Here is a 27,030-nt window from a genome sequence, read left to right as displayed (position 1 = left end):
TTTTAGATTCTGGTTCAGAATAAGCTTTTATTTTTGCATCAGAATTTTTAAGGCCCTAAATGTTTCATTCCTACAGATATGAGGCTCTCAATTGCAGCTACATGTGTCAATTGTTAAGTGATACATATTTTCATTGGTCAAAAAACTAAATTGTCACATGGGGTGAAGTTTTTCTTGTCCAACAAAACAAAAGGACTGGAGAACGAATAATATTGAAACTGTTTTATGCCATTAAATAAATGTACATTTCTAATGTCAAAATCTCCACAAATTCTATAACAAAAACTCAATTTTGAGAGTGCCTCTGGTTGTGTTGACAGAATGATGTTCCATTAAATATTGAACGTTGAATAATGAAAATTAATTGCATTGACTAAACAAAATCATTTAAATATTGGTCTAAGCTTCAGGAAGTCTTCATATTATAACGTCTGAAATCTTCTGATTATAAAAGTTGTCTGCCCCATTTATCTTTTGTAGTCATCATCAGTTTTATTTCCTCCTCAAGTGGGTTTATTAGTTTTATCTAAAACACCATAAGAGTCTGATGAGGAGTCATAAAAGTACTTTTCCACTCGCATACACATCAACACATCTTGATTTCAACATGTTCTGAAGAAAGCCTTATGGTTAGAGGTTTGTAATCGCTCACTTGGTGTAAAACTATAAAACAGATCACACATTAAACCAAACTCATTCAAATTCAAGCAGTTTTTGGTTTTCACAGAATTTTCATTTTGGTGAACTATTGCTTTAATAAAAATAGGGAGACACTTAAATCTCATGCAGAGTAATTTCTGCACCCCTTAACAGACAAGTACTAACACAATGAATGTTTCTGGTAATGTTTAATAAGTATTAATTCAGGGTTTCAATGTGTTTCTAATACGAAGATATGATCAACATATGAATAAACTCTCCTGGTAAAATTTCAATTAAATAAAACTATATTTACACTCAATATATTCAGAGTTACAACTCAAATGCAGTCTTCTTCATCTAAACACATGTTTTGTGCACTGTTATCTACAAACATGTGAGGCAGTTTTACAGTGGACAGTCACTGCACTGACAGTTCATTCAGCCAATCATAACGCTGTATGAAGCTCCACTGGTTCAATCACAAGACTTCAGTAGATGGGAATCCCGGAACAATAGTTTCCATTAAAAAAACCATCAGCATGATGAACTCAGTGGCAATGAAGATCTGTTCCTGTGTGCACATCTCTCAGCTCTCAGATGACTCCTGAATTTTCTCAGCATCTTTAAGAACCACCTGACCTCCGTTAGCTTGTTCACCAGCATTGCCATCACGACCCCTGCGAGCCTGAAAGAGAAAGATAGAAGAAAAACATGGCTGCAAATCACAATGAACTATATTGACCATGTTTCCTAGATTTGTCTCGCTCACTCTTCCTGTTATTCTCTGGGAAATGAGCTTTTCACCATGTAAAGATCATGTCAAGTCTGATTGGTTGAGATGAAGTTGAAGAGAAGCATCTAAAGCATCTAGAGATACATGCACTACTACATTGCACCAGGGTGTAAAATTATGGACAATCTTCAAGGTCTTCAGGTCTGGTCTGCTGTAGTGCATGCATGTCTATAAGCAAAGCAGAGAGTGTCAACAGCTGGACATACATTGTAAAAGTGGGGAAAAAAATACTCTCAAAACATTCAGTACATTGAGTTCCTCTGATTGCCACACAAGCTAAACTTTTCTGTTCTGTGTGCCTCAAACATCTAATTATAGACTCAAGGATCCTTCAGCATACATTTAAGGTTTCCTTTAGAATAATATTACTGAAGGAAGCACTGGCAGTCTTCAGTGTTATTGCAGGAAGTTATGGGTTCCTTCTCATAAGTTCTTCAGAGAACTAACCTTCTTGAAATATCCTTTAGAGGTTCTCCAAATTGTTCCGTCAGTGTGTCATGGGAGAATACTCGAAGGTTTCCTTCAGAGTTATAGACAGATCTGCAGCTGGTTAAAGCCCCTTTAGTTAAGAAAACTCTGAGAGATAAAAGGAAGTGTAGGTCTCTGTGGAACAATAACGGGCAATTCCCTAACCAGGACAGGCTCAATAAAAGCATCAAAATTGTATCTAAGGGTTTTCCAACATAACTGACATTTTGCATGTTTAAGTACTCTTAACATCGATACATTTTACGTCAAATTCATGACAAGCGTCATCTCTCATCAGACATTAGTGCATCAGTTCGAGTGCGTTTACCTTTTCCTGTGGCGTGACGAATAAGGCGGCGTGTCAGCAGCCTCATAGAAATGGGTTCTAGTCCCATGGAAACCAGGAAGTAATTGAATTTTCATAAATCAATGATTCTACCTAACCCTAACTCAACCCTCACCATTAACCCTAACCCGAACCCTACTCCTAAACCTACCCGTACCTCAACTCTCATCATTAACCCTAACCCTACTCCTAAACCTACCCGTACCTCAACTCTCATCATTAACCCTAACCCTACTCCTAAATCTACCCTTACATCAACTCTCATCATTAACCATAACCCAAACCCTACTCCTAAATCTACCCATACATCAACTCTCATCATTAACCATAACCCAAACCCTACTCCTAAACCTACCCTTACATCAACTCTCATCATTAACCATAACCCAAACCCTACTCCTAAACCTACCCTTACATCAACTCTCATCATTAACCATAACCCAAACCCTACTCCTAAACCTACCCTTACATCAACTCTCATCATTAACCATAACCCAAACCCTACTCCTAAACCTACCCTTACATCAACTCTCATCATTAACCCTAACCCGAACACTACTCCTAAACCTACCCTTACATCAAATCTCATCATTAACCATAACCCAAACCCTACTCCTAAACCTGCCCTTACGTCAACTCTCATCATTAACCCAAACCCTACTTCTAAATCTACCCTTACATCAACTCTCATCATTAACCCTAACCCTAACCCTACTCCTAAACCTACCCGTACCTCAACTCTCATCATTAACCCAAACCCTACTCCTGAACCTACCCTTACATCAACTCTCATCATTAACCCTAACCCTACTCCTAAACCTACCCGTACCTCAACTCTCATCATTAACCCTAACCCGAACCCTACTCCTAAACCTACCCTTACATCAACTCTCATCATTAACCATAACCCTACTCCTAAACCTACCCGTACCTCAACTCTCATCATTAACCCTAACCCTACTCCTGAACCTACCCTTACATCAACTCTCATCATTAACCCTAACCCTACTCCTAAACCTACCCGTACCTCAACTCTCATCATTAACCCTAACCCGAACCCTACTCCTAAACCTACCCTTACATCAACTCTCATCATTAACCATAACCCAAACCCTACTCCTAAACCTACCCTTACATCAACTCTCATCATTAACCCTAACCCGAACACTACTCCTAAACCTACCCTTACATCAACTCTCATCATTAACCATAACCCAAACCCTACTCCTAAACCTGCCCTTACGTCAACTCTCATCATTAACCCAAACCCTACTTCTAAATCTACCCTTACATCAACTCTCATCATTAACCCTAACCCTACTCCTAAACCTACCCGTACCTCAACTCTCATCATTAACCCAAACCCTACTCCTGAACCTACCCTTACATCAACTCTCATCATTAACCCTAACCCTACTCCTAAACCTACCCGTACCTCAACTCTCATCATTAACCCTAACCCGAACCCTACTCCTAAACCTACCCTTACATCAACTCTCATCATTAACCCGAACCCTACTCCTAAACCTACCCGTACCTCAACTCTCATCATTAACCCTAACCCTACTCCTAAACCTACCCGTACCTGAACTCTCATCATTAACCCTAACCCAAACCCTACTCCTAAACCTAACCGTACCTCAACTCTCATCATTAACCCTAACCCGAACCCTACTCCTAAACCTACCCGTACCTCAACTCTCATCATTAACCCGAACCCTACTCCTAAACCTACCCGTACCTCAACTCTCATCATTAACCCTAACCCAAACCCTACTCCTAAACCTAACCGTACCTCAACACTCATCATTAACCCTAACCCTACTCCTAAACCTACCCTTACATCAACTCTCATCATTAACCCGAACCCTACTCCTAAACCTACCCGTACCTCAACTCTCATCATTAACCCTAACCCGAACCCTACTCCTAAACCTACCCGTACCTCAACTCTCATCATTAACCCTAACCCAAACCCTACTCCTAAACCTAACCGTACCTCAACTCTCATCATTAACCCTAACCCGAACCCTACTCCTAAACCTACCCTTACATCAACTCTCATCATTAACCCTAACCCGAACCCTACTCCTAAAACTACCCGTCATTAGCCCCAACCCGAACCCTACTCCTAAACCTACCCGTACCTCAACTTTCATCATTAACCCGAACCCTACTCCTAAACCTACCCGTACCTCAACTCTCATCATTAACCCTAACCCTACTCCTAAACCTACCCGTACCTCAACTCTCATCATTAGCCCCAACCCGAACCCTACTCCTAAACCTACCCGTACCTCAACTCTCACCATTAACCCTAACCCGAACCCTACTCCTAAACCTACCCATACCTCAACTCTCATCATTAGCCCCAACCCGAACCCTACTCCTAAACCTACTGGTACACCTCAACCTCAGTACCAGCAAATTAGAATTTTGCAGATTAATAGAAATGTAGTTACATAATAAATACATTGTATGTATTTTAATGTGTGTACGTAGTAGTTAAAGACACCACATATGAAGTAGGACTAATCATTTTGATCCAACAAATTTGATAAGTTGTTCATGTGAACGTTTTCAAATCTACGGCAAATTTTGGTGAAAGATGAGTTTGCATCCCCAACATCATTTACAACTAAAACCAACTCACAAAGGCTCTGTGGATATTTCACCTGGAAACTGAAGCTCAAATGTGCCGATACATTCAACAACACTTCCAACTTCAGCCACTGGAGGCAGTGCGTCAAATTTCAGCAAACACAGACCGATTTCAGATAAAGAGCTTTCGACCTGCAGTCGCCGAATTCACAGTCTGGGTTTCATTGAGATGTTTCTTGAAATTGACCCTGAGCCGGTCTGCTTCACAAAACATCTTACAGGAAATACCTTCTCACCACACCATGAGTTAACATAAGTGTTAGTTCATTGATTTATTTATGGTGAATTTGATTAAGATGTCGAAAAGCATTTCACAGTTTAGAATAATCTTGATTCAACATTAATGATATATGGAAGTAATTTGATAATGTTGAAAAGGACATCACAGACAGTCGAGCTCTCTAGCATTTCAAAGTACTTTCAAAGACACACTGCAACTGCTTACGGATCCTCTTTTAGCACAATAAATGGCAGGTGCATGCACAGACGACGCACAAACATTGGTACTGCCAATACAGTCTGCATATGACTCCAAAGCGATTCAATTGTCCAATTCAGTGCTCTATTAGGAAACATACAAGCATCTATTTGATGCATGTCCGGGAGGACTCAACCGTTCATGACTGCGGCATGTGGAAAACAGAAGTGTACTTTGGCTTAAAGATGTGGGATGGGGGGAATCTACATTTAAATACTTTATTTACATAAAATCACAGAAGATTTGATCTGGGTTAGAAAATGGACCACAGCAATTATTTCAGTGTTTGTGTGCGCATTGAAAGTTCACCCAACCTAAATGAACAGTTAAAGGGACCGTTCAACCCCCCTAAATTAATGTCCTTATATTATTCCAAAGCCATTTGTCTTTGTTTCTGCCACAGAACACACACAAAAAATATACATGATAGACAGAATGATAGCCTCGGTCACCATTCACTTAATTGTATGCAAAAAATATGTAATGAAAGCTATATAGGTTTGGAACAACACGAGAGTGAGTAAATGATGACCCGGGCGGACACAGAGAGCAGCTGCTTGAAGCTGGTTTATTTGTGAACAATTAAAAGCCTTAAAATCATTGAAGTATTAAAATATTAAGACACTTGTGTGAATATTCATGAGATGGAGGCGGAGCGAAAGAGAATGCACAAAAACATGCTCCCACACAAACACTTTGGCCTTTCAGCCAATCAGAACAAGGCACGGAGCCGGAGCAGTCTAACTCTGACCAAAACCAGCTGTAAACAAACAAGAATAAACATGTTGTCCCAAAATATTCTCTCTCTCTCTCTCTCTCTCTCTCTCTCTCTCATATATTTCAACACAAATTGAACAGAGATTTCACAAATCATATATTCTATATAAACTCTTGGGGTTGAAATATGAAATGTACGAGCAAGCTTCTAAACGGCGCTCCGAGTGCCGTCCCCTCCACCTTTTACTGGCATTTAAAACAATATTACAAAATCACAAAGAAAAAAAATCCATAAAACAAAATACAGCTCAAATTGAATAACTCATTAAAAGGTTTTTCTATTCCTGGTTTGAAGGTAAATGTTAGTAAAATGTTAGCTGCGCATTTAACTGCAGTTACACTGAAGCACCACTAGAGGACCTGAAGGAAAACCACCCGAGCGTGATTATAAACATGCGAGTCAGTGTGTGTGTGAGAGTGTGTGTGTGGTGTGAGTGTGCGCATGCTGTGAGTTGGTTTGTGGTGTGTGTGTGTGAGTGCGTGTGTGGTGTGTGTGTGAGTGTGGTGTGAGTGTGCGTGTGAGTGCGTGTGTGAGAGTGCGTGAGTGCGTGTGTGTGAGTGTGGTGCGAGTGTGCGTGTGTGAGTGCGTGTGTGCGTGTGTGAGTGCGTGTGTGCGTGTGTGAGTGCGTGTGTGAGTGCGTGTGTGCGTGTGTGAGTGCGTGTGTGGTGTGAGTGTGCGTGTGTGAGTGCGTGTGTGTGCGCGCGTGTGAGTGTGTGCGCGTGTGTGTGAGTGTGCGTGTGCGTGTGTGCATGTGAGTGTGTGTGCGAGTGTGCGTGTGGTGTGCGTGTGAGTGTGCGTGTGTGAGTGTGCGTGTGTGTGGTGTGCGTGGTGTGCGTGTGCGTGTGGTGTGCGTATGAGTGTGTGTGGTGTGTGTGTGGTGTGTGAGTGCGCGTGTGAGTGAGTGTGTGCGTGGTGTGTGAGTGTGCGTGTGTGTGGTGTGCGTGTGAGTGTGAGTGTGCGTGGTGTGTGTGTGGTGTGTGAGTGCGCGTGTGAGTGAGTGTGTGCGTGGTGTGTGAGTGTGTGTGTGAGTGTGCGTGTGTGTGGTGTGCGCGTGTGCGGGTGGAAATGGTTTTGCCTGTTCACGTGCAACATCAAGCCATTTCCGTTCCAGCTGTGCAGACAAATGTTGAAATATTTACATGATTAGTGCGCACACACACACACACACACACACACACACACACACACACACACACACACACACACACACACACACACACTGAACGCTGCACATCTGTTAGACTGTAAAGTAACTCCTAACACAGATGTTCGATGTACACACGCGAGCGATCTGCCGGTTTAGTGGCACTGAACACAAAAACATCATTCCAACTCAATGACACGAGCTGCAGCTCTGAAAAACACACGTTCCTCTCACCTCCAAATAAAAGAAACGTTTATTATGTCAAATAAATGTACTTTTAGGACGTTCAGATTTTTTTTGCATTGTGATATATTCCCTTTACCCCACAATTATCTTTATTATAATACATCCATGTTATACTTTATCATTTACAATCAGTAAAAAACAAATACTGTAATGACTCTTTCAATTAGCATCACGTAACGGCACTACACCACCATGATGCATAAATACCTTTTGAACAAAGAGTGACGCAGTGTTTTACACCACAGTAATGAGTGATTGGGGGAAAATATGCTTAATCATAAAAATAACAAAAAATATCTTAAATAGCCCTAAAAATAAATGTAATAAAAAAAACAATAATTATTATTTCCTTTGATTTTTGTGTAAAAATAAGACCTGGAGATGACGACAAACAAATGTTTATTTAGGTGAATCCTCCTCGTGGTCGCTATAATGTGGTTCTCGCTCTCGGTGGGGCGTGTGGTGAGTTGTGCGTGGATGCCGTGGAGAATAGCGTGAAGCCTCCTCACACGCTACGTCTCCATGGTAACACACTCAACAAGTCACGTGATAAGATGCGCAGATTGACGGTCTCAGACGCGGAGGCAACTGAGATTCCCTCTGCCACCACGAGGACTTGGAGATTATAAGATTGTGAGATCACAATGCAAAAATGATTAATAGTCCTAAAAATACTCTTAATTACACAAATCAATTTCTTTTTTCTTTCTTCGGATTGTGATGTGAAATATGAGCTGCACATGAAACATTCACGTGTTACAAATCACTCAATAAACCCGTGAATCATATAAACAGCATCATCAGTCGGCACACCGTTCAGCAGCGAGTGTCAGCACACAGATTAGTGACAGGAAACACAATCTTCAGTGAGTTAATCGGGTTAAAATGTTAAAGATCAGAGCGATTATTGATTGACATGATTCAGTCACGAGGACTTAAATGCAAACAAATCTACATACGACCCATGAGTCCTGCAGCACACGCCGTCTCCGCTGAGCACAGAGAAAATAAAAACAACAATTAGAAACACACTGGTGAAGAAAACAAAACAACAACACAAGTTAAACACACGTACAGTATCAAGTGTTCAGCGGTCATGAAACATCAGGTGCGACGGAGACGGGCTGTTTGTGACTGCTTCATAACGTTTCCTCAACGTATTAATAGTTCATGCAGGATTTATACAGGCCACGCCCACAATAACGTTTTCATGTACATTGACTTTGCTACGATTACACGTCTAGAACGATGTTATTCTCAGCTGAAAACGGGCTCTGGTGACACATACTAGAAAACGATGACTTTAGGAAACAACCGATAACACATATTACGATTGCAATGCCGTATCATACGTCTAATATGTTTGTTTATGCATCGATATCGCTACATTTAAGCCTTTTCTTCCATTGAAAAAGATGACGTAAGAAATGGAGAGTATTATAATCATATGATTGCGTTCGATTAATGCATGCTAAAACAAGACAACATTAGCAAACGGTATTTTAAACTGAGAACATTCATGTGGACGTGGCGTGAGTTAGTTGTTAGTAGCTCAGATTGTACATTTCTAGCTCCGTACACAAGCTAGTTTAGGTTAGTTAGCATCTTTATTTCTCCTGGCGAAGGCCGCGAGAGGTGTTAGTGGCGAGTATTAGCAAGAACTTCAGAAGCAAAAGCGTGTTTGAAGCGAACATGCTCTAAAAAAAAAAACACTTTGCAAAATGTTCAAAAAGCAAAATCACGACAATTTGTACATATTCATCCCAATAACCCCTTTATGGTATACAGGACTATCTGAATGAGTTCTTGCGTGACATTTGGGCGTAAGTAAGCGGCTGTCGAGATATCGGGGATTAAATTAGTTTGCGCTTTTGAAGCGGCTCTCGGATAGTAACTGGTCCAGGACTAAAGGGGGCGCTTGAGGGCGGGTTTGAGACTGCCGTGGTGATTGTTGTCATGGTTACTGTGGGTCCCGTCGCTCTCTGAGAATACCTCTTGCTCGAGGGTGTTGAAGCGGACGCCCGAGTGCTCGTCCTTCTGATGCTTCGGCCGACAGGCGATGCAGAGGATGCGCTTGAAGGTGTTGCGCATGTCTTTGTCCCGATAGGAGTAGATGATGGGATTCATGAAGGAGTTGCACTCGGCCAGCACCAGGAAGTACTTCTCATAGGTCAGAACGTCACACTTTTTACAAGAACCATCAAGGAGAAGAAGAACCAGGCCAGGCGTCCAACAGACCACAAAACAACCTGAGAGAAAGTTCAAGAACCGTATTAATCACATGATCAATCACACAAAGTGGGGTTCAAAAGACTGAGATCATGACCAAAATACGCCATTATTTCTTCTACCTGGAGTTTTAAAGTAGAGAGCCGATATGTCGGTTTTGCTGAAAGTTCAACAATAGCTTTGGCCGGCTTTCGAGTACAACTGTAATTTGTTTAAAATGTTATAACTTTCAAAATAAGAGTCCCCGATGTATTTCGCTCTTATTTAACATCATAAAGTCACCCATCATTGGCATTTTCCACCACATTAGTTATCGGTATAGCAAATTCGGTCTGTACGGCTGAGTTGATGCATTTATATTATTATGGTTGTACAGCACAGTGTTCCTGATGTATTTAACTCTTATTTCATATTAAAAACTCCCACATTATGCACCAAATCTGAATTTATTCTGGTTGTTATTGGGATTTTGTTTACACAATAATCTGCATCGGAGATTTAAATTGGACTTTAGCGACTCTAGAGGAAGAAAATATTTATTTGCCAGAAAATACATTTACCTTATTTATCATATCGGCAAATTCCAATAACGCTCAACCTTTTTTTAGACATTTAAACAGTTACAATGTGGAATAAAATATATTCTATATACAGTACATACAGTACATACAGTACACACACACACACACACACACACCATTTATAAAATATTTTATGTGCCATTTCTAGTTCATCAATTAAATTACTTTTTGAATTCCAGATTTGATTCTCTGTAAATGAGGTAATTTGTAATGAAAAATGTATTAAACTACAAAAAACAACACACTCAACACAACAGGCCTCAGACTCGTGTACTCCACTGCATGTTCAGGAAGTGTCAATACTCAAGTGTGTGAGTGTGCGTGAGTGTTAGTGTGTGTGAGTGTGTATGTGCATGTGTGTATGTGTGCGCGTGTGTGTGTACAGGATGTTTCCGACACTTCACATAGAAAGAATTCAAAGAGTTCTAGCAGAATATTTGTGTCAACATTCTGTGTGAGAGACGTACGGCGGTGTCAGGACTTGCACAAGCTCTCTCTCTCTCTCTGTGTGTGTGTGTGTGTTGGGGAGGGTGAAGCGAGTAAAGTACAGATGAGATAGAGAAAACATGTGTGTCTGGTTAAACGAGTCCGGACAGGCGTTCTTCCCCTCTGATCACTCATTGCGTTTGTCGACTTCACAAACAGCTGTTGTGTGTAATTCTATAAACTCAGTGCGATTGAGAAACGAGAGGAGTTTACTGTAACAGTGTATCAGTGTGGGACTGTTTCTTCATTTCTGTGCAACACTGTGTCCTAGGCACACACGATAAAGCGTCAAACGATAAAATAGACTTTTTCAAGGGCGTTCACAGTGTCCCTTACTTCCAAATAAACTTTCCAACAGTGAGTTCAACAACTGATCCTCAACTGGCTTGTCTCAGCTCAGTTCTGATCAGGTGACCGTTGCATTTTATTTGCATGTTTTTCCTGCTGTCGAACCACATAATCGTGCATAATAAGAATGGCAGAACAAATCGGCTTTAACTTTGAAAAGAGAGGAGAAAACACTTCCCATATCTTTCATTGATGTCAACTCGACCACAGATCACGGCTCAATGTTGTTTTTGTATTTTTTGACAGGTAAAACAAAGAGCCACATGTGCTGCTTATTCAAAACAATAGTGGATTTCTGCGCTCTCGGAAATCGAGATTCTGACATTGTTTTTATTTGAATAAATAAAGGAACATCTCTAGTTTCAACATTATTTGCCCTTCAGTCCTTTGTTTTGTTGGACAAGAAAAACCAGTTTCACACCATGTGACCCACTTGTGTTTTATGACCATTGCAAATGTGTAATCATTCACAATTGACACATGGAGCCGCATCGAGAGCCCCATATCTCTGGGACTTTACCATTTAGGGCCTTAAAAATGACTGTACAAAAAGAAAAATTAGTTCTGAACCAGAATCGAAAAGGATATTAAGATAAATGTAATACTTCTGGAGTTATATACACTCAAACTTTGAAAAGAAACACTACAACAGTAACAGACCTCTAGACGTCTTTGTAAAATAATGACGCTGACACCTTTCTAAGGGAATTCTTATTGACCCCCAAATCATAAAATTATCATTTCGAACCCAATCTACAAAATAATGGATTACTCCGCAGATATTGATCCATGGTATTTAATATTTTGCCTTTCATCACCATTTACCTTCAGAAAACATGTTAACATTTCTGCCGAAGTGTCTGAAAATTGGTTGACTCGACACAGAATAACTACAGTATCGTCACAAATCGGTCGCTTGGTAGAAGCTAGAAATTAGACCGATGTCCGCATTGAGCTTGTTTCGTTGATAGTTTATGTCACACAACCTGTCAAAGAAGACAGCGCCCAGACCACATTAAACACGGCTTCACTTGCAATGGGAATAAACCGGGTTCAAGATTAACAAACACTTGACTATAAAACGGTCTTTTTCAGGGGAATTTTTCTATTTCCATTAATACAAAATAACCAAAATATCGTATTTTTTTTGCAATTTGGGTTCAGTGTTGAGTCGCCACTTGATGTCAAGTGGGAAATCAGAGTACTGAAGCAAAAAACCACTTGAGAGTCGGCAACAGAACCAGCACAAATATCAAGTATGTTGTGATGAGATCGCATGGGTTCTTTTCCACTTTCAACGTGGACAGAAAATGGCCGTAGCAAGTCAAAAACAATGTGTGATTATGCATATCAGTCTTACCCAATATCATGAAGACGGTCTTCATCAGATTCACCACCGTCTCGCGGTACTTGGTTTGCGATGTGTGCTGACTCATCCGATGGTTCTTGCGGCGAACGTACACGAAGATCCGAGAGTAGACGGCGACCATGACGGTGAACATCAGCAGATTGAGCACGGCCCAGAACACCAGGTAACTGCGGCTGTACAGCGGCGCCATCGTCGAACACTCATTGATGTTACACAGACAGTTCCATCCAAAAGTAGGCACCAAGCCCATCACTATGGCGATGACCCAGATGCCGATGATGAGCAACACAACTCTGTGATTGGTCATCTTACTGTGGAGCTGCATGGTGAAGATGGTCTGGTGTCGTTCCAGAGCGATGGCCATCAGATTAATGACGGACGCTGTTAGACTGGTGTCGATTAAACCCTGAGAGAGAAAGAGAGATCGAATTTCATCGTGTGAAGGGACTCTGATTTCATCACTACATGCATCATACAAACACTCTTATTCAAGCACAATAAGTTGATTGACAGGTGAGGGGTGGAGCTTCACTGCTGTCCGGGACACATCAAGATGGATTAGCGTTTACACCTCAAATGTGAGGTTGTCGCATGTGTTTTACCCCCAGTATGTGGGTTCAGTAATTCAATCACAAAATGATTTGGACCCTGTTTACACCTGCATTAAAGGTCTGCTACCCATCCAAATGTCAGATGGGACCCGACAACCATGGGGTTTCAGGCCAGGGTCCTTTAGTCTTTCCAAGTATAACTCAAGGAAAAGGTTTGTAACTTATTAAAAAAGCTATTATTATTATCATTATAAAATACTTTGTTTTAAATGCATTTTGAGATCAATTACATTAATATGAACATCTGTTTGTGGTTTGGTGACATCTTAAGGGCGAGTGAGAAAATGCAATAATATTTAGTGTTCTTTCATACCAATTTTCGTTACAACAGTCTCAGAATTAAAGCAATGTTCAGGCTGTGCCAAAATCTGTACATTATTAGTACACAATAGCCACGTTCCTCAAAAACCCAGGATTGCTATGCTTGATAGTTGCCGCCATCTTGGAAATGGTGTCAAATGCTGCATCTCATGACTTTGAGTGCCGTTCCAGTTATTATTATTTTCAAGTAGCAGGTGGAAAAATGTCAAGGTCCGAGTTGTCTGATCACAAGATGACCGTCCTAATGGTGTGTACCAGATCACCTGAAACATCTCAACACCAGGTGTAAACCGGGTCTGAGAGCCAATCTTCGTGAATAGTGAACATGTCTTTTGCTCTCATGACATGGTTTATCACCTTTCTGTCTCTATGTTGGCATGGTGACTGAAGGTCACACCTGTAAGAACTGCCACGACTGCCTGTAAAATACAACTCAAGACTTCATGACTGCAGCGTAAAGGACGTTCTGATGTCGTAGTCTCTATGCAGATTAGTTACTGTTGGGGATGTGAGCATGACAGGTCTGACTCACGTCATTAACTTTAGTTAATCATTATGTTGCGGATGTTTCCCTCAAGAGACAGGGGGAGTCTGTAGGGTCACAAGCAGTATGTGAAGATGCTACATGTTGGGAAACCTCAACTATTCAAATGTCTTCAATAAATGGAATAGTATGTCCAAACAGTCCAGAAAAAAAGACAGTCAATGCACAGTAATGCCACTGGCCTCCAATTTTCATGTCCTTGAGAGCTTTCTTTGGTCAACCATGTAACAGCAGATGTTCCAGCAGAGCTTTTTCCAATGCAAAATATTACTAAATTTGATTTTTCACAAAATTCACCCTTTGATGCTCTCTTTGCTCTGACAGAACAAAGCAAAACATAATGCAGTATTAATGAGTGTTTTACTTGTTTTCCAGTAGAAATATCCAAATATCATTCAAACAAAATAGGCCTACATTCACCTGATCTTGAATATAGGCAAATGTTGTTGCACTGGCAGGTTCTCCCACTTGTTTTTGCTTGAAACAAGAGTACCATCTGTCAACAACACATGTCTACAGAATTCCCTGAAATCTCTGAATTATTAATATCAGATACATGTTTTACTTGTCAGTTAAATGTATCTTGTTTTAACCATGTTTAGATACATTTACTGGAAAACAAAGATAATCGTTAAGAATATGATTTCATGATTACACTTCATGAGTCTCACTTTCATTTAGTTTCAGGTGATTCACCGGATAAAGAGTCATTAACTTAAGATCTAACAATTAAACTGACTAAAGCAAGCTCACGGCTGGCTAAGACAGTCTAATTCAGAAAAGACACTAAACAACTTCAAACAAAACACAGTTTTACCTCCGAGACAACATCTATGTATTAAAGGAGTACATTGAGTGCCTTTAAATCTGACAAATCAAGGAAACTGCATTTAAATGAGATTGAAAATAATCAGGTTATTCCTGCTTTTGATGTCAAAATGCAAGCAGTCATGCGCTAACACTTGTGTACTTTGGATAAGTCGTCAGCAACACAAATGGTATCTTTGTGTATCAATAATGGTTTTCTTAAGACTTGACCCCAATAAGAGAATGCATTATACGTAGTTTACATGACATTACATGCTGCCGGTTTATTAGGCATACTCTGTGTAAAACCGTGCACGGAAACGCACTCAGTGCTGCCAAACGGATTTCTGTCAGCACAATTAAAAGACAAAGTTAATGGGGTCAATTAAGGGTGCACCGATTGATTTCGGCCTATATCCGTCTTAAATCCATGATCGGCGATTGGCTAATCGTGCCTAGTATCAAGGCTGATCTTTTTTGCAGCAGGCAGGCAGTCACACACACACCGCTCCTCTAATGAATGAGCGCTTGCTCAGCACTTGATGCGTGCCAGTGTGGCCTCTGGAGGGGGATTTGCTGGCAATTCTATGCATTCACGAATTTACACTTTCAGACATGATGTAATTCACATAAATATGCCGTTTTGTTTTTAAAACGTGTAAGAATTGCATGTGTATGAATATTAAGTTGCCCATTTTATAGAGTCATTATGGTAGTTATTCTGACTCGTTGCACAGTGAGCTGGATCGGTATCGGCTCCACTACTGAAGGTTTTATACGGGTCGGGTCTCGGTCCGACGAGCCCGATCCAAATCCGATACGGTGTTAGTCATGTTCTTTCCTGTCAAGCTCCAAAAATGACATAAGAAGAAGCATAAAAACAAAAGTAGTGCATATGACTCGTGCATTTTATTCAAAGCCACTTGAAGAAGTGTGATAGCTCTGTGAATCACAAAAGACTGTTTAATAAGTAAATAGATCAAATGTTCAGCTCCAGCGCATCAGTGAATGTGTGTCTGTGTGTGTAAATAAAGCAGCACCACACACACACACACACACACACACACACACACACACACACACACACACACACACACACACACACACACACACACACACACACACACACACACACACACACACACACACACACACACACACACACACACACCACCAGAATTTGAATAAGAAGCAAATTAATTCCTGTGAACTAGCCCACAAATAGACACATAGAGGACGATACATTTATATTGAAATAATGTGAAGTTAGAGGTTTGTGTTTCTTTACATATTAAAGAGCACACCCAATTATTAGCACACAATAATGTAAAGATATTCTAAACTGATTATGCACAAAAACAACAACACCGGTATCGGATCAGGTTCGGACAACACTGAGATTTCAAATATATTGAAATCAAAATATTGGTATTGGTGCATCCCTAATTTTAATGTAATCTTGATAACACTTAATAAAAAGGTTTAATTTCTTCAACATTAGTTAAATGCATTACCTCACAGGTATCACAAACAATATTATTAATCATAATGTTAATTAATAAAAATACAATCATTGTTAGTTCATAGTGCATTACACATTTTTTAAATCAAAAGTTGTATTAGTTAAAGTATATGTTGTAACTACTGTAGTTAACATGAACTAATTAACATTAATGTTGTTAAATAATGTTAACAAATGGAACCTTTTAGTAAAGTGTTACCATAATTTTACTGTGTGGGTCATAAACATAACCTGCAAGTGTGGCAAAGGCACTTTAAAAAGAGATTGCATCGGCCTCAAATCTCCTGATGCACCACTAGTGTCAATCCATTGTTTGCACGGTTTACTAACCTCTTAAATCAACAGATGCCTTAAAAATGCCTCAAATATTCCTTTTAAAAATGAGTTTTATAGACAACTAACTTGTAAGACTAATCTACAACAGACGTTTGCCTCACACTCCCGTCTTTAATCTCCATCTTTAGCATTACTCATTAAACACCAAACCCTGACACACCTTATCCACCTCACAGCTTCAAAGTCAGTAAAGATCTTCACGGTCTTACCTGCCGGAAAAACCACTGATATATGGAGAGTTTGATGGTCCAGGGGCCGGTGTGGAACATCAGGTACAAATAGGAGATTCCAGCAAACAGGTCCGCAGCCGCCAGGTTCCCCAGCAGGTAATAAATGGGGTAATGAAACCTGCGGTTGAGGAAGATCGCCATCATCACCAAGATGTTGGCCAAGATCACAAAGCAACAGACACTCAGTCCCAGAGACACAACCACAATGTCTTTCGTCCTCCATAAGTCGCTGATGGTTTTGCTGCTTTTTTCGTAGAAGAACTTGACACTCTCGTTGGTGTAGCAAACGCTCACTTTACTGGCGTTCATTGTGGTCGATGGGATGCCAAAGATAGCTAAGAACGGAGGCGTCTAATTGGTGGAAATGAAGGGGGGGGGGGGTCTTCCAGATGTCATTTATTCATGGCATGGAGCTTCATCAATGTTCACCAGGAAAACTTGAAGAATCAGTCAGCTGGATCTTCTTCCTGAGAGATATGAAAAATAAAATGGGTTAATATTCATGTTTTTTTTATTCGAGCTTGTCAAGTCAAGAAATATGAAGCTGCGTGATATCTGAACAGAAACAAGCATTTGAAACAACCAGATGAACATCATGAAAACAACTCCAGGTCACATTTCACATTCAAATTCAATAGAATGCATACAACAATCTGAAGCCTGTTTTAGGACCTTGAAGAGTTTTTGCATTGTGACATTATGGCACAAAACAAAGGTTTCTCAGGAAGAGTTTTTAAAAGACGTACCATCCGAACACAAGACGTGCCATCATAACGTCATCCTAAAGTGATGCGTGCCATCCTAACGTAAAGCGTGCCATCCCAACGTAAAGCGTGCCATCCTAACGTAAAGCGTGCCATCCTAACGTGGTGCTCTCGGTGGGAGATACGTTGCAACAAATGCCACATCAACACTTTTGTTTTTTATTTGAGAATGCATAGATTTTTAATATGCAACGCATTAAGTTAAAAATAGACTTCAATAAGCTTCAAAACTGCCTCAAATGCACATAGGCTAATATTTAACAGTATGAAACTACACCATCTCCCATCTATCACACACACACACACACACACACACACACACACACACACACACACACACACACACACACACACACACACACACAGAGTAACTGGACCTTTATAAAAACATTTCTCAGAGATGACTTGACAACGCTTCAACCACTCACCCTCTGTGTCAGCTCGCATGCTGATTGGCTGCTGAGGTTGAAGGCTTCCAGTAACTTGCTCTTATCACCTCACAAACCACCAATGAAACCCCCACACAGACAAACATTTAGTTTTGTATGAAAATGCCTTCTAAACGTTGACAGATATTTTCAGCAGGTTACATCACAGCACAAAACAAGAACAACCAAAAATGTTCATGGACATCTGGCTCCGCCTTCTTTCACCAGTATAGGTGGCGTGTTTAATACAGAACAAGAAGACATAGGAGGTCAGTAGGCACTGCAGGAGAAAGGTTAATGATACATGGTACTGATAGTAGCAAAAACAAATCCATAATTGAAGTCAGAATCAGAATGAGCTTTATTGCCAAGTATGCATACTCATACAAGGAAATTGTCTTGGTGACAGGAGTTCAATGCACAACAATACACAAACAGAAGCAAAAAATAGATAATATTAAAAAAAAATATGTATATTACACACACACACACACACACACACACACAAATCCATTATATAAAGTAAAAAAAAAATTATATGTTATGTACAGTGCAAATAATTTAAGTCAAGGACCTTTGAATTGGTGCCCACCTTTGTTGAAATGTATAGATTCTCAACTGTAGTCTAGCAGTCATATCTTCCATAAAGTACACTTATTTTAGACTCGGTGTCCATTGTGTTAAAGTAGGTGCATGGGGTTTCATCCAGTTCACCGTTATCATTTTCCTGGCAGTCATGAGGTGTGTGTGTAATATGTACAATTGATTTTTATTAAACATACCAGGAGGGGTTCCATCAAGCAGAAACACCAATGGGATCGTAGGCATATCTATTCCTAGGATCTTATCACTCACATCTTTATCTGTTGCCAGTAAGGGGTTTATCTCATCAACATCAGTGATAAGCATGTAGCATGCTAGATGTGCCCAACTCTAAAAGTGCCGGTGATTGGCTGTGTTTAGGCATCAATTAAAAACACTAGTTTATGCCAGTTACGCCCAGAGACGCGGCTCACACGGGAGGCTGTAGTGTGTATGCGTCTCAACCCCCATACATGTGAAAGATGTGGAAAAGATCAAAAGTGTGGCTACATTTCGCCAGGCTCGATGCAACAGCACACGATGCAATATTTGCGACAAGATAATTGCTGCCAAGACCGACAACACGACATTGTAATCCAAATCTTTAGGGTGTGTTGCAACCAGGTATTTGTTATCTTAACTTTGTTTTGGGACTTCAAATCCATAAACGGTAATACTGCCATGGAAATCTCAGAGATCCAACTCTGCTCAATATCAAACCATACTGTCTCCCTATCGTTACTGATCCATGCCACCAATGCCTGAAGTTGAGCATCCCAATAGTAATGCATCATGTCAAGAAGGCCCAGACCACCCTCCTCCTTGCCAGTCTAATTTATCTAAAGTACGAAACATAGAGACAGGGACCTGTACTGGAATAGACTGAAATAAGGAGGAGTCTAGGTACTACATTTATTCTTACGGTCTCAACCCTGCCAAACATAGATAGGGGTAGTATTTCCTATCTGGTAAGATCCTTTTTAATAACATTGAGTCTTTAATAGTTGCAGAGTACAGATGTGATATCGCCGGTGTTAAAAAAAACTTCACCCAGCTAACAAGATATTATAAAATCTCCTCTATCAAATGCCTTCTAAGCATCTAAGCAGAGAAGCATAGGATAGCTGTGTCCTTAGGTTGTGTTAACTTAACCGTAGTGTCCGGGTGACTGATCTTAGGAATGGTTCTGCTAGCTTGAGTTTTACGTAACTGAAAGGCCAGCAGTCGGCTTGCTTTGTTACCCATCTCATAATATTTCCCATTCGTAAATCTAAGTGCTCTTCTATGTAAGTGGTTAATTTAACTTCTGTCTTGCCCGTTTTAAATGTTCAAAACCCGTAACATCAAATGTTTGTCTATGCATCTTAATTTCTGCCTATAATTTGTTTTGTTTGGCTAGTCTTAAATGTCTTAAATCTGGATGTGATCTCAATTATTTTTCCCTTATTACCGCTTTGGCTCCCTCCCAAAAAATAGCTAGGGTAACGGTCTCATTATCATTCATTTAAAAATATTCAGTTGTATGATTTCTAAGCTCTTCTCGGGCTAGTGGGTCACTCAGTATTGAAACATTGAGCCTCCAGTATCTAACCGTCCCATTTTGTCCCAGTCTTGATTTTAGAATAACTGGAGAGTGATCTGATAGGGATATAGCTTCTATACTACAATCCACTATCCTGTGCGAATCCGTTTGGAAATACAAAATAAATCTATTCTAGAATAGCTGCTATGTACTTGCGACATATATATACAAAATCTTTTCCTCTAGGATGAGTGTATCACCAGACATCAATCAGCCCCAACTCGGTTATAATTACAAGAAGTGCTTTAGATTTACTTGGCTGAGGTCCCCTCTCTGCTGGTAATCTGTCATTAATATTGTTCAGCACGCAGTTGAAATCTCCAATAAGAAACATCTCCTCTTATTTATCCACCAGAAGAGAAATGAGGGCATTGTGGGCAGTCCTCGTTTGGAGCATATATGTTTAAAGCTGTAATTGTAGTACCCCCAGATGTGCCAATTACCATTATATAATCTACCCTCTTTGTCTTGGTATGTTTGTTCCATGTTAAAAAAAACTGACATGCCAAAAAGGATAGCCACCCCTCTTTTCCTTCCACTTTCATATGAAGTGCTATATACCTGATCTACCCATTCTCTCTTCAATTTCAGATGCTCTTTTTCTGACAAATGGGTTTCCTGTAACATTGCAATTGAGCACCTTCATTTCTTAAATTGGTTCATTTTCTTTTTATTGGGTTGCTCAACCATTAGCCTTTCACCGATATATCGTATCGGTGTATTTGTTTACGAACATGCACAGAAATGAAAACTTTTTTCAGAACATATAATGCAGAAAACAATGTTTGAATTGGTGTTATAAGATAGTTTGTCTAACAGAGTGCGCTCCGACTCCATTGTTTGCGGTGGCTCTGCAGACTAGTTTGTTTATTAACTTTCCAGCATGTATTTCAAAATAACCATAATTTTCCCTTTTCAAAATTACAACCATGCCACTCATGTTTATCACATCTGTTTGTTATGTTAGCCAGCAATGGTTTGTCAGTGCAGTCAGTAACGTAGCAGATTGAAAGTTAAACATCTGAGCATCTTTTTGCAGCTCAGCAGACAATGGTGCGGTGGTGAAAAGTAAATAAAGTACATCTTTTACTTTCCATGACAAGCTTTCCGTAAGTGTAGCTACTTTCATACCTTGTCAGCGGAGTGGAAGCTAATGTAAACATGTATTCACAAAAAGTTTTGTTCAGGATTCACAGTTTGGTACCCCCTTCAACTAAACAGTTCCAGTCATTGCATTTATAAAATATAATCTTTAAATGGGAGAACAGAAAGGTATGAAATCATAGCTGTCAAATGAAAACAATTATCCATAACAAGATTGGAAGTCAGGACTTATAAAATAGTTTCCAATCGTCCCACTGGCTGGAATGGGAACAAGTAGACTGTAATATTATAAGAACACCTCTGGGGAATTGTGTGTGCACCGTGTGCGTGTAGCCATCCCTTTAATGTGGGTCCAATTGGAGAGGCTGCATCCCAATATTGTGGGTGTTTCCCTTTCTTAGTTGTCTTTAGCTCAGTGGTATAGATGCTGACCATAACACCTGGAGTCACGAGTTTGAATCCAGGACGTGCTGAGTGACTCCAGTCACGTCTCCTAAGCAACCAAATTGTCCCGGTTGCTAGGGAGGGTAGAGTCACATGGGGTAACCAAATTGGCCCGGTTGCTAGGGAAGGTAGAGTCACATGGGGTAACCTCCTCGTGGTGGTGATTAGTGGTTCTCTCAATGGGGCCTGTGGTGAGTTGTGTGTGGATCGTGGAGAGTAGCATGAGCCTCCACATGCTGTGAGTCTCCGCGGTGTCATGCACAACGAGTCACGTGATCAGATGTGCCGATTGGCGGTCTCAGAAGCGGAGGCAACTGAGACTCGTCCTCCACTACCCAGATTGAGGCGCGTCACTATGCCACCAAGAGGACCTACTAAGTAGTGGGAATTGGGAGAAAATAAATAAATAAAGCTGACTTTCAGCAATGTCTTTGAGATGTTTATGATTTAGAATGTTTGTAAATCTGATCTTTTTATGATGTAGGCCTATAGCAGATGTTGATTAGAACATGATGCTTTCCAGATGAAACACTCTTTAGATATCTTGGAAATGGAAATGCCCTGGCAAGCACCCAGAACACCCTGGCATCGTAGTGAAGAGTTTTACATGGACAAACACCACTCGCATCATCTTCAGAAAATTAAAACATCCAGTTAATAATTAAATTCAGTTAGTTTGGCAGTAATTCTGGTAAATGAAGACACCGAAACCGTAAGAGGGTCATAAGTTCCCAACATGAGCTGAAACGCTGAGGAAGTTTCATCATCAGGCACAAAAACACTTTCCTGTCAGATCACAGAGGAAAAACTGCAAAACCAGTGTTTGTGTGAGACTTTATACTCAATTGTGAAACTCTTCATGATGAACTTACTGAAACATTTAAAACTCTGTGTGTGATTCAGTGAACATTAATAGAGCGTAATAAAGCAGCAACAACAAAGACCTTATGGTCTTAAACTACACTGCGTGCACAATTATTAGGCAAGTGAGTATTCTGATCTTATTTCCATAAACATTTTCCAACTCCAAACCATATAAACTTGAATGCTTATTGGATTCAATCATGTTCAGGTGATATGGATTTGTGTAATGAGGGAGGGTGTGGCGACAGTGACAACACCTTTTATCAAGGTGTGCATCATTATTAGGCAGCTTCATTACCTCAGGTAAAATGGGCCAAAGAGATTTAACTGGCACTGAATATTGTAAAATGCCTCTCAGATGGATGCAACACTCTTGAAATATCTAAACTATTGAAGCGTGACCACCAGACAATCAAACGCTGTTGCGAATAGTCAACTGAGGCGCAAAAAACACATGGAGTAGAAAAGGCGCAAATTAACTGCAAAAGAGTTGTGTGTGTGTGTGAGACAGTGTGTGTGAATGAGTGAGTAGTCAGAATGAGAGAGAGAGAGACCAAGCACAATGTCTTGAGTAAGAGTCAGATTGGATTCCCACCGCACCACCGACCACATTCACACGCTACACACGATAGTCAACCAGCACATGCATCAAAAAAGCAAAGGCAAGATTTATGCATGCTTTGTTAATTTTAAAAAAGCATTCGATTCCATCTGGCATGATGGTCTACACAATTCTGCAATCCGGCATTGGGGGTAACACGTACGACACTATCAAATCTATGTATTCAGACAACAGGTGCGCAGTTAAAATTGGCAATAAAAGAACAGAATTTTTCACTCAAGGGTGAGGAGTGAGACTGGGCTGCAGTTTGAGTCCAACTCTGTTCAACATGTACATTAGTAAGCAGTGCTACTGGAACAATCTGCAACACCCGGTCTTACTCTAAACCATTCTGAAGTTACATTTCTTCTCTATGCAGATGATCTGGTGCTGCTGTCAGCTACTGCACAAGGGCTACAGCAGCACCTGGACCTGCTGGAGATCTACTGGCAGAACCGGGCCCTGACAGTCAATCTGAACAAAACTACAATTATGATTTTCCAGAAAAGAGCCAGATTACAGGACACCAGATACACATTCACTCTGGGGAACACTGCAATAGAACACACCCGACACTACGACTACCTCGGTATAAACATCAGTGCTTCAGGGGGTTTGGTCTGGCAGTGAATGCTCTAAAAGAGAAAGCTAGAAGAGCATTCTGTGCTATTAAGGGCAAATTTAAGATCTTTGATAGTATTATAATGCCTGTTGCTCTGTATGGATGTGAGGTTTGGGGTCTGTATGGCAGATTACTGGAGATGTGACAAACACCCCATAGAATCCCTGCATGCAGAATTATGTAGAAACATTCGAACAGTTCAGAGAAGAACACCTACTAATGCATGCCGGGCTCAACTAGGCAGATACCCCCTTATTATACATATCGAAAAACCATCCCTCAAATTTTGGGCACACCTAAATTCAAGTTCCCCAAACACACACTGCAACATGAAGCCCTTAAAACCCAAGAGCTGAAGCCTAAAACCAGAAAACTCACAAACCCACTAACAACAAACAAACACCAGTTTCAGACCAGCACAGCTGAACTAAACCAGATCACAATAAACCAAATCATTATACCATCATATTTGGACCATTGGGAAAATTATATCGGGTCCTAAACAGAACATATAATCTATCAGAATATCTGTGGGTCTGTGCTCACCGTGACAGACAGACCGACGCACGCGAAGGAGTCTGTGCTCACCGTGACAGACCGACAGACAGACAGACACACACGAAGGAGTCTGTGCTCACCGTGACAGACAGACCGACGCACTCAAAGGAGTCTGTGCTCACCGTGACAGACCGACAGACAGACAGACACACACGAAGGAGTCTGTGCTCACCGTGACAGACAGACCGACGCACTCAAAGGAGTCTGTGCTCACCGTGACAGACCGACAGACAGACACGAAGGAGTCTGTGCTCACCGTGATTGACAGACCGACGCACGCGAAGGAGTCTGTGCTCACCGTGACAGACAGACAGACGCACGCGAAGGAGTCTGTGCTCACCGTGACAGACAGACGCACGCGAAGGAGTCTGTGCTCACCGTGACAGACCGACAGACACGAAGGAGTCTGTGCTCACCGTGACAGACCGACAGACACACACGAAGGAGTCTGTGCTCACCGTGACAGACCGACAGACACACACGAAGGAGTCTGTGCTCACCGTGACAGACAGACCGACGCACGCGAAGGAGTCTGTGCTCACCGTGACAGACCGACAGACACGAAGGAGTCTGTGCTCACCGTGACAGACAGACCGACGCACGCGAAGGAGTCTGTGCTCACCGTGACAGACCGACAGACACGAAGGAGTCTGTGCTCACCGTGACAGACAGACCGACGCATGCGAAGGAGTCTGTGCTCACCGTGACAGACAGACCGACACACGCGAAGGAGTCTGTGCTCACCGTGACAGACAGACAGACAGACACAGCGAAGGATTCTGTGCTCACCGTGACAGACAGACAGACACGAAGGAGTTTATGCTCACCGTGACAGACAGACAGACAGACCGACGCACGCGAAGGAGTCTGTGCTCACCATGACAGACAGACCGACGCACGTGAAGGAGTCTGTGCTCACCGTGACAGACAGACCGACGCACTCGAAGGAGTCTGTGCTCACCGTGACAGACAGACCGACAGACGCGAAGGAGTCTGTGCTCACCGTGACAGACAGACAGACAGACCGAAGGAGTCTGTGCTCACCGTGACAGACAGACAGACCGACGCACACGAAGGAGTCTGTGCTCACCGTGACAGACAGACCAACGCACGCGAAGGAGTCTGTGCTCACCGTGACAGAGACACACTTTCTCCTTCACTGGGAGAAACTCTCTCTTACTGGGGGAGAACAGATCAGATGCTGGTGTTACTGGGGGAGATCAGATCAGATGCTGGTGTTACTGGGGGAGATCAGATCAGATGCTGGTGTTACTGGGGGAGATCAGGTCAGATGCTGGTGTTACTGGGGGAGATCAGGTCAGATGCTAGTTTTACTGGGGGAGATCAGATCAGATGCTGGTGTTACTGGAGGAGATCAGATCAGATGCTGGTGTTACTGGGGGAGATCAGATCAGATGCTGGTGTTACTGGGGGAGATCAGATCAGATGCTGGTGTTACTGGGGGAGATCAGATCAGATGCTGGTGTTACTGGGGGAGATCAGATCAGACGCTGGTGTTACTGGGGGAGATCAGATCAGACGCTGGTGTTACTGGGGGAGATCAGATCAGACGCTGGTGTTACCGGGGAAGATCAGATCAGATGCTGGTATTACTGGGGGAGGACCATCATGCATTGCTTACACTATATATTGTATATGTAGTGTATATTGTTATTATAGATTTTATTTTAATTCTTATCATTATTATTTGTCTGTTTTGTGTATTAATGCTTTGGCAATATTGTATGTAAACACAATCATGCCAATAAAGTACTTTTAAATTGAAATAGTTTGTGTGTGTGTGTGTGTGTGTGTGTGTGTGTGTGTGTGTGTGTGTGTAAACCACAAGTGCTTAAGTAAAAGACATGTTTCACATGCTGAAGATGCAAAAGTATCTGTACATTCTATACATATCCATTATATGACGTCAGAGGTCCAGCATGTTGATAGTCGTCGATCAGACGAGCCTGTGCACATTTGTCTATTAGCACATGAATAAATCAGTCCAATGTGTGTTTATCAGTCATTACAGCTCTTATCTGCTCGCGAGGACATTTGAGGCTCCTCACATGTTTTTCAATGTAATATCGCGCTGATCTGGGCGCGCCAAGAAAAACACACAACCAAATCATTCCACAACAAACACACACTAAGATAGGAGTAATCTTTACAAATACTGACCAAATAACACCTTAAAGTGTCATAAAACACACACAAGAGGCACGTGGAGAACTGAAACTGAAATGAAACAAAAGCACCGATGCAAGGCAAATCCAAGAACAAAAACTTCAAATCAAAACACAACAAAATTAAAACATGAATCACTCTTTCAGAGAAACACGCTTGAAGTACACAAACACTCACAGTTTCTTGACAAGAACACAATAAAACGCGCTTCATACCGCTCGGCTGCTCTCAATCGGACGGTTCTGTTCGGATCTCAGCTCATCTCTCTGTTCAGCTCGTCCTCAATTGTAGCGCTAAAGCGCGCGTCACCTTCGGCGCGCTCCCGATGGCTGTGCGCGCGGACTCACCTGTGCG

General features: G+C 41.4%; 1 protein-coding gene across 24 annotated transcripts; it reads right to left on the bottom strand.

Annotated features, from left to right (window-relative positions):
• Positions 1 to 268: 268 nt before the first annotated feature.
• Positions 269 to 27,030, bottom strand: LOC127643411 (lysophosphatidic acid receptor 2-like). 24 transcript variants are annotated; one of them, XM_052126121.1, is made up of 6 exons: positions 4,591 to 9,458; positions 3,879 to 4,292; positions 3,429 to 3,578; positions 3,021 to 3,170; positions 2,871 to 2,918; positions 269 to 2,816 (listed from the first exon to the last, which is right to left on the bottom strand). In XM_052126121.1, exons 1-6 carry the CDS (start codon positions 4,613 to 4,615, stop codon positions 2,323 to 2,325), a joined length of 1,281 nt encoding a protein of 426 aa, XP_051982081.1. In that variant the 5' UTR covers positions 4,616 to 9,458; the 3' UTR covers positions 269 to 2,322. The 24 variants fall into 24 exon arrangements, 19 of the variants coding, with proteins under 19 accessions (XP_051982081.1, XP_051982082.1, XP_051982085.1 ...); XM_052126122.1 differs by having other exon boundaries at positions 3,021 to 3,122; XM_052126125.1 differs by lacking the exon at positions 3,429 to 3,578 and adding an exon at positions 3,219 to 3,266 and having other exon boundaries at positions 3,021 to 3,122.

Source organism: Xyrauchen texanus, chromosome 5, assembly GCF_025860055.1.
Source record: "Xyrauchen texanus isolate HMW12.3.18 chromosome 5, RBS_HiC_50CHRs, whole genome shotgun sequence".
Lineage (NCBI taxonomy): Eukaryota > Metazoa > Chordata > Actinopteri > Cypriniformes > Catostomidae > Xyrauchen > Xyrauchen texanus.
This window is presented reverse-complemented; position numbering and strand designations above follow the sequence as displayed.

What these genes read in the sequence shown, in the direction of transcription:
- LOC127643411 (XM_052126121.1), bottom strand. Translation starts at nt 4,615, where the DNA reads ATGATGAGAGTTGAGGTATGGGTAG. An exon ending in GAGAGTTGAGGTATGGGTAG is followed by an intron (nt 4,293 to 4,590) that starts GTTTAGGAGTAG and finishes ATGTAAGGGTAG; the next exon opens with GTTTAGGAGTAGGGTTCGGG. An exon ending in GAGAGTTGATGTAAGGGTAG is followed by an intron (nt 2,919 to 3,020) that starts GTTCAGGAGTAG and finishes ATGTAAGGGTAG; the next exon opens with ATTTAGAAGTAGGGTTTGGG.